This window comes from Triplophysa rosa, linkage group LG23 (assembly GCF_024868665.1).
Source record: "Triplophysa rosa linkage group LG23, Trosa_1v2, whole genome shotgun sequence".
NCBI classification, from domain to species: Eukaryota; Metazoa; Chordata; class Actinopteri; order Cypriniformes; family Nemacheilidae; genus Triplophysa; species Triplophysa rosa.
In genome coordinates this window covers 12,378,868-12,386,722 of record NC_079912.1, presented here as the reverse complement: position 1 = coordinate 12,386,722, position 7,855 = coordinate 12,378,868, and the positions used below count along the sequence as shown (strand labels likewise).

General features: G+C 37.7%; 1 protein-coding gene across 1 annotated transcript; it reads left to right on the top strand.

The window, feature by feature from the left end:
* Nucleotides 1-135: 135 nt before the first annotated feature.
* armc3 (armadillo repeat containing 3) lies at nucleotides 136-7,821 on the top strand. Its single transcript, XM_057322501.1, has 17 exons — nucleotides 136-223; nucleotides 313-430; nucleotides 549-674; nucleotides 765-833; nucleotides 937-1,112; nucleotides 1,352-1,546; nucleotides 1,769-1,952; nucleotides 2,460-2,612; nucleotides 2,769-2,877; nucleotides 3,337-3,586; nucleotides 3,770-3,906; nucleotides 4,871-5,039; nucleotides 5,153-5,253; nucleotides 6,288-6,386; nucleotides 6,630-6,815; nucleotides 6,906-7,068; nucleotides 7,285-7,821. The coding sequence occupies exons 1-17, from the start codon at nucleotides 176-178 to the stop codon at nucleotides 7,486-7,488; spliced, it is 2,487 nt and encodes an 828-aa protein (XP_057178484.1). The 5' UTR covers nucleotides 136-175; the 3' UTR covers nucleotides 7,489-7,821.
* The last annotated feature ends 34 nt before the right edge of the window (nucleotides 7,822-7,855 follow it).

Sequence of the window (7,855 nt, the reverse complement as noted above, 5' to 3'; positions counted from 1 at the left end):
CATATGCTTTCAGTTTAGCAGGTGTGCTTTGCGGAAATTACCGTACTTTTTATACATTTTACTTTAGTTATTAAAATAATTTATTCTTATTTATTTTAATGCATTTCTCACTTGTTCTTGTTTTAGGTATTTGTACAGTAAACCCCATTTGTGGGTTGAACTATTTGACCTCTGAATGGGTAAAAAAGTCAAAAAGGAGTCTGAGTCATTTCCTAAAGATGTGGTGAGAACAGTTTTCTCCCCTACTGTGCACTTCTTGCTTGAAAAACAAAACGTTTACCTTTTAATCAGTGTGAAGTGATATTCTTACAGTTCGACCCTTTGTCTATCGAGAGCAAGAATGCAGCAACAGCAGTCCTCATGCTCAGTTCCCCCGAAGAGGATGTGTTGGCAAAAGCTTTGGAAGCCATCCACAAATTTGCAGAAAAAGGTTACAACATCATCTAGTCTTTTTCAGGCAGTTTTGCCGAGGTAGGCGTGCACTATGTTCCCCTGCATTGCTGTTTTGTTGACCTCTGTGTGTTTTGCTGTTGTGGTTATATTTTTAGGTGATGAGAATAAGAGTTCTCTGATGGGTTTGGGGGCAGTTGAACCTCTGTCTCGCCTCATATCTCACGAGGACAAGATTGTGCAGAAGAAAGCTATCATGGCCCTGGGGGTCATGGCTTCTAACTGTAAGTACAGCAGAAAAATAAAATAAATGAATAAAAGATTGTTTGGAGGCATGGTTTTTATTTATATTTAAGGATTTTACATTGAAACAGGTGAGGTTAAAAAAGGGTTGAAGACAATGGATGTGATGCCTGCAATTATCAGCAAACTATCACCTCAAGGTACATACTGTAGGCCTATATATTTGACTATTTTCCAATTTAGTATTGAGATTTTTTTAGGCTCATATATATTTTTGTTCTATTTTTAAATGACACCTCACAGAGGACATCGTGGTGCTTGAATTCGCCACGTTGTGTTTGGCATCCTTGTCTGTCGACTGCACATTCAAAGTCCAAATATTTGAGCATAAAGGACTTGAACCTCTCATCCGGCTCTTGTGCAACCCTGATGCTGATGTGAAAAAGAATTCTGCAGAGTGCATCTTTAATCTTGTACAAGTAAGACAACAGATATTAGATGCAGCCCGAAGGTCTGTTGTATATTAAGCTAAAAGGAATTTGTAAGCGATGTAATGTATGAAACTTGCAATTCTGATGTCAGAAAAAATTGAGTTTGAAATGCTTTGTATTCTGAAAATTATATCATAGACATTTGACCGTCTTTCAAGCTTTTGAATTCCAGAAAGATGCAGTTACAATAATTGATCTGTGTTCTTTGCTGCCTTACGCACACTCAGGACTTTCAGAATCGAGCGGCCGTGTCTGGGCTAAATGGGTTCCCTCCGCTTCTGGATCTGCTGCGCTCAGAGTTCCCTGTTATCCAGCAACTTGCCCTGCGTACCATCGAGACCATCACCAGTGACCGTGAGAGCCTCGTGGCCTTCAGGAATGCACAGGGCCTTAACAAAATCCTGGAGGTCCTTGCAACCGAAGTAGGCCATTTGTTGTCATCTGAATTATTTATGAGCACTTTTTGACAACATATCTTAGTCTTTTACATTACAAGCAATAAATGATATGTATAAGATATGGACTTGATAATAGAGAATTTTTAGCAACTTCATGCAAAGCCGAAAAGATCAAACTAATTTGGCATTAAAGGCAAAAGTCAACCTGCTTGCATCATAACCTAGCAGTATATCTCCTCCCTACAGGAGTTTAATGACCTGCATGGGGTGGCTCTTAGGGTTATCTCCAACTGTTTGGAAGACAGCGAGTCCGTGCAGCTTATTCAGGGGATGGGCGGCCTAGAGCACTTGCTGCAATTTGTTATCACACCCACATTGCCTGAGGTGCAGGCTAATGCAGTCAAAGCCATAGCAAGAGTGGCACAAAACGGTATGGAAACACACACTTATCAGCTTTTTCTTTCATATTTTGATTATTATAAAAAGCGAGAAGTGCCCTAAAAAACTACCTGATCAGACACTTAAAGGGAAAGTTCTCCCAAAAATGAAAATTCTTTCATTATTTATTCACCCTTGTGTTATTTCAAACCTGTATGACTTTCTGTCCTCTGCCGAACACAAAAGAAGACATTCTGAAGAACGTTGGTAACCAAGCAACATTGGCCCCCATTGTATTCCATTGTATGGACACAAAACCACTGAGACATTTCTCAAAATATCTTCTATTGTGTTCCACACATATACAGTCCTATACAGGTTTTGAATGACAAAAGGGTAAATAAACACATTTTTATTTTTGGTGAACCATTCCTTTTATAAATACTGTAATAAAGTTCACTTAACAATGTTTTTCAATGCATTATGAGGTTACATGATATTTTCGCAGTGTATACTAATCCAGATTGTATATCAATTTAATTGTTTTTATGTCATCAAGGTGAAATCAGAAAAATCCTGCACGGACAAAATGTTGAAAAGGCCCTCACTGACCTTCTTACTCAGGAGAATGACAACATACGCATAGCAACATGTCAAGCTGTTGCAACCGTGAGCAAGAACCTGTCCAGCAGAGAAACTTTCAGAAGTCTGGGTAATCTCATTTAAATCCAAGCATCAAAAGCAGTACCTTGTTCTGAATTCTCTCTTTAATTTAATCTGACTTCATTTTTGTTTAAATGATCCGTGTTGTCCTTTTGTGTCAACTGAGATTTCCACCGAAAAGATGATGAAGGTCTGTATGTTTCAGATACGATCAAGCTCATCGTACGACTGCTGAACAGTGAGGGAAGTGAGTTAAGAACGGCGGCAGCCGAGGCCCTATCCAGTTTGACCGACAGCAACAAGCTTAATGCATAGTGAGTTCATGTTCAAAACATCTGTTCATAACAAGATTATATAGTCAACATTAATAATTTCAAGTGTGCTTGTCTTGAAAATACAGACTAATCATTACTAAGAGTAGCGTGTATCAGGTCAGGTCAACTTTATTTGTACCCGAAGGTAGATTTGATTTGCAGTGTTGTGAGTTTACATATACAGACATCACAAACAATAAACAAACATTGTATAATATAATAATAATGTCTATAATGAAAAGTGCTTTAAAGTTCCCAGCATTACTAAAAATCCCGCTTGGACTAAAAACAATAAGTAAACATCATAAAAATGTAAATAAAAAGTTTGTTTAATAAAAATAAATAAAAAAGACCAATTATTTCCTAAAACCTGTCCTTATTCAACTAATAGTAATAGCTGCTGGCACAAAGCTGTTTTTATACCGCTTTGTTCTGTAAGTTTCGTTGTCCCATGTCCAGTGCAGTGTACGACGCCGGGGGAGACAAGCTTCTGGTGCGACAGCTGCGAGACAGCTGCGCATGGGCAGCTGTGCATGCTGCAGCGGTCTTGACAAACATGGCAAAGCAGGAGGAGTTGCGCAACTGCATTCTTGCCCATGGAGCTATGCCAGCGTTGGTGGAACTGCTACACTCCACTGACAACCACACGCTCATCAGTGCAACGCAGGCTGTGGCCTCACTGGCCTGTGACGCAGAGGCCAGGCAAGAGGTAATGTCACTGAGGTCAATTTCAAAGGTCTGTGCAGTCGTCACAGCTTATCAGTTGTATGCGTATAATGCATAGGAAAAGCAGTATTTAGTTTCTGGGTAAGGGTTATGAAGGGCATTTCTGTGATACATGTGGTTTGGTTTGGTTTGGTTTGGTTTGGTTTGTCTTGTTTTGCATGTACAGCTGAGAAATGTTGGAGGTCTGTCACATTTGATCAAACTGCTCAGATCAATCAATGCCGACGTTCGGAGGAATGCCTGCTGGGCTGTTAGTGTGTGTGCAAATGATGAAATAACTGCCATAGAAATGTGCAATGCAGGGTGAGCATGTTTTTATGCTAATTCACTGTCCTTTTAGAAATTTTTATTTGTATATATAGGAGCATAAACTCTCAGAATTATTTTAATGTATGAATAATTACTCATACCTTAAATGGGTGTATCACAATACCTTTTTTATATGGTTTTAAAGGAATTTAGACTTAAGATACTGTTAACTTGGAGTAGAACCAGTAGATGTCAGTAAAGGACCAGTGTCAGATATTTCTAGAAACTTGTTTTTGAATTTACTTTTTTGGGCAAATGTCACAAAATATTTCAGCATTTATCACAAAAAAAATGTTTTACATAAAAATAAAGGCTAATTTTAAAATGAAATAAAAATAAAAAATAAAAATTCTGTCATCATTTACTCACCCTTGGGTTTTACCTAATCTGATTAAATTATTTGTTCTGAACACAGAGAAAGATATTCTGAAGAATGCAGCTCTTCACTATCGTCTACCATATTAGGAAGAATTACAGTGAAAGTCAAAAGTGCCCAGAACGGTTTGCTTTCCTACAATCTTCAAAATATTTTATTTTGTGTTCAACAGAACAAAAAATATATATAAAGCCATTTTTCCTACTATGATAGTCAATGGTGGCCAAGAACTGTGTGGTTACAAGCATTCTTCCAAATATCTTTCTCCGTGTTCATCAGAACAAACTCGAGGGTGAATAAATGCAATTTTCATTTTTGGGTGAACTGTTCCTTTAATTCCATTAACAAAGTTTTTTTATTTTTATTATTTTCGTTATAAGTAAACACATTCTTTTAATGTAATTCCCATTATTCATAATAGTAATTGTATTCTCATTACTGTAATACAGTATTTTTTATTTTAACCAAAATGTTTAAAATGTTTTTAAATTATTTGCTTCTAAAATAGCCTTCATTTCTCATGTATTCAAATGACACGTATTATCAGCCATTTGTTTTGTTTTGGTGTTAACAATCTTCCAGAGCTCTGGAGATACTCCAGGAAATCAATTTGTCATCTCACCGTAAAAGCAAGTTAAGTGAGGCAGCACTGCAGAAACTCCTGGACAACAGTCTATCGTTGAAGTATAGTCGGACAGGACACCTGCCACCCACTGATATAACCACTGATGGCTTCTATGACCCTGGACAGGTAGAAACGAAAATATTGTCAACAAACCAAATCTTTAATGCTAGAGGTTCGACAAATCAATGATTTTGTCTAAGTCTCTAACATTCATCTCTTGCTTTCTCTTCTTTCTTCAGATAAGAATGGGTCAGCAGGTTCCTACCTTAGAGGATCTATCAAAACAGGCTGTCAACCAACATCGAGCCATCATTGCGGTTAATGGAAAACCGCCAGATCAGTACGTTAAGGCCAAGGGTCATGCTTTTGCAACATCTGATCTAAACCTACTGTTTCAAATGACTCTCACATCCCACTGTACTTTACTCTTTGCAAAAAGTTTTAACCCCCTCATTTTGGAGGAACATTTATTTAAAAACACACTAAACGTCTTATTTCTTTACTTCACCAGTATTTAGATTTACATACAAATAGCACTTTTTAACTTCTGATCTCCCTTCAGAGAGAAACAAGCCCTCTGTGAAGGATAAAGACTTTCACAGTCTGTCCTCTTCCACACCATTAGGTCTAAAGCAGCACACTGTCACTTGAATATTAAATACCCCTCTGTTGCACAACAGATAGATGTGGATAAATGAATTTGCCCCAAGGGGAAATTCTTTGGCATGCATTGGCTTGGAATGTGACCTAGGGCTCCCACAGGAAAAATGGGAATTCTGCCACTGAACCCCCAATGCTCACTGAAGGCCCAAACAGCGGCGTTTGTTTTCAGACTTGAAATTACAAACAGCACACTTATTTTGCTTTATAAAAGTTTTCTGTGCTTGTTCCGATGCGCTCGACCTGATTTTGCCAAGTGGTTGATGAGGGCAACATATTTTGTTGACCTAAGGATAACATTTTTATAAATAAAACCTAAACCCACACCAAACCCTAACCATAACTTAATCCTAAAATCAGAGTGAAATGATAAGTGAAAAACAATGTTCTAGAAGCACCTAATCCTGGTTGTAAGATTAAATTTAGAATAAACTGTAAACTTATTTCTGAAATCTGATTGGTTGATTTAAATGTTGTCCCAGGGTCAACATGATGTTGTCCTAAGGACATCAACCACTTGGCAAAAACAGGAGAGCCATCTGGCTGCGCCGATCTCTGGGTTTATGGGTTTGGTTGTAACATCCAAATCAGTTGCCAAGTGAGCACAGGGGTCTTTGAAACAGCTTTTCCATAGCTTAGCTTAGCTTAAGTAAATGTTTACTTGTTAACTGCATAAAGGTTAGAATTTTTCATTCTTTGTTTCTTTTCCAACAGATTGATTCCCAAAGGACCAGATGAGCGTAAACAAGACAGTCCAACAGACACTGGCACCTCATCAGTTATGAGCAGCAAACGGAGCAGTAAAACACCCATGTGTGTGTTTGTTCTTTACATTTCTCACAAACTAATATCCAAAGCAACTTATAGTGCATTCAAGGTCTTAGGCTATACATTTGATGAATTTATTTATTTATGGGTTTCCTGGGAATCAAAACCATGACTTTGACATTACTAGTAACTTGCTCTACCAGTCAAGCTACAGGAACGCTTGTACTTTTATCTATCTAGAAAACTTTCTCTCATTTTTTTTCGTAATATCTTTAACTTTTTCTTAAGTAAAATGAAGGGAAAAGGTCAAAAAGAGGAAAAGAAGGATGAAGAGGAGATTAAACCCCAGCAGGAGGTGGTTCTGGAGGAAGGGTGGAAGCTGCCGTATGATGCTGAGTTACATAACCTTGTCAAAGAGGCAGTCAAATCTGTCTTGCCTCTGGATGATGCCAAGATGTATACTGCTTTAGCTGTGTATGTTTCGATGCTTAAAACAGACCTTCTTTTAGTATTTCCTAACAACCAAAGCAAGGCAATGTGACGGGTGATGTTATTTTCTCACAGGTTGGTTTGTGATGCGATGGGTGGCCAGGTTGAGCCAGAGAAACTGCATGACTTTCTTTGGGAACTGCACATCAGCAAACTGAAGCTCGAAATCAATTCTAACATTATTCCGATTGGAAAGATAAAAAAGGGCATCTACTTTCACAGTGCACTGCTTTTTAAGGTATGCATAGATTCTTAGAAACAGCATAAAACGTTAGTAGACTATATGTGATGGTTTAAATTAAATTATTTGACCATTTAATTTACATCACCACATTGGAGTCTGTTACTCGAAAATTCTGAATTCTTACTCAAATGAAAACTGATGCTCTTATCAATATAATTGAAACATCTGTATATGCTGTCTATAACAGATTGACTTTGCAATTCATTTTAGGTTCTTGCTGATAGAATTGGATTGAGGTGCAGTCTTTTGAGAGGACAATACAATCGTGCCTGGAATGAAATCCTGCTTATCAATGGTCCAAAAAAACCTTATGGTTACACTCGGCCTGAGAACTACATCATAGATCTCATTCACCAACCTGGCAACCTCATGAAAAGCAATTCACCAGCAGCTCTAGCATATCAAAGCATTTAACAGCACCAACTATAACTGTTAACTGTGCCTTAATTATAAAATGATTGATTATAAAATAATATAAAATTAGCAGCTGCGAATTGGGTTAATACATAATTTAATCTTTTATTATATTATTTGAAAGCGAAGTGAATGTGATTTAGTTTGTTCCAATGAATTTTCAAAACTGGTGCATGACATTGTCTCTCATTGTTGAATAAAAACAATAGAAAGCATCACAGACATTTTAACAGATTTAATGGTCATATTGGGAATTGTCCCTGTGGGTCATGTATTGGGTTCTGTTCATAGGATGTTATATGGCAGATAGCAGGGCTGGTCTGAGCATTTTAGGCCTCCACCGAATCTGTCGACGGGGGCGGGGGTG

What these genes read in the sequence shown, in the direction of transcription:
- armc3 (XM_057322501.1), top strand. Translation starts at nt 176, where the DNA reads ATGGGTAAAAAAGTCAAAAAGGAGTCTGAGTCATTTCCTAAAGATGTG. An exon ending in AGTCATTTCCTAAAGATGTG is followed by an intron (nt 224 to 312) that starts GTGAGAACAGTT and finishes ATATTCTTACAG; the next exon opens with TTCGACCCTTTGTCTATCGA. An exon ending in AGAAACTTTCAGAAGTCTGG is followed by an intron (nt 2,613 to 2,768) that starts GTAATCTCATTT and finishes TGTATGTTTCAG; the next exon opens with ATACGATCAAGCTCATCGTA.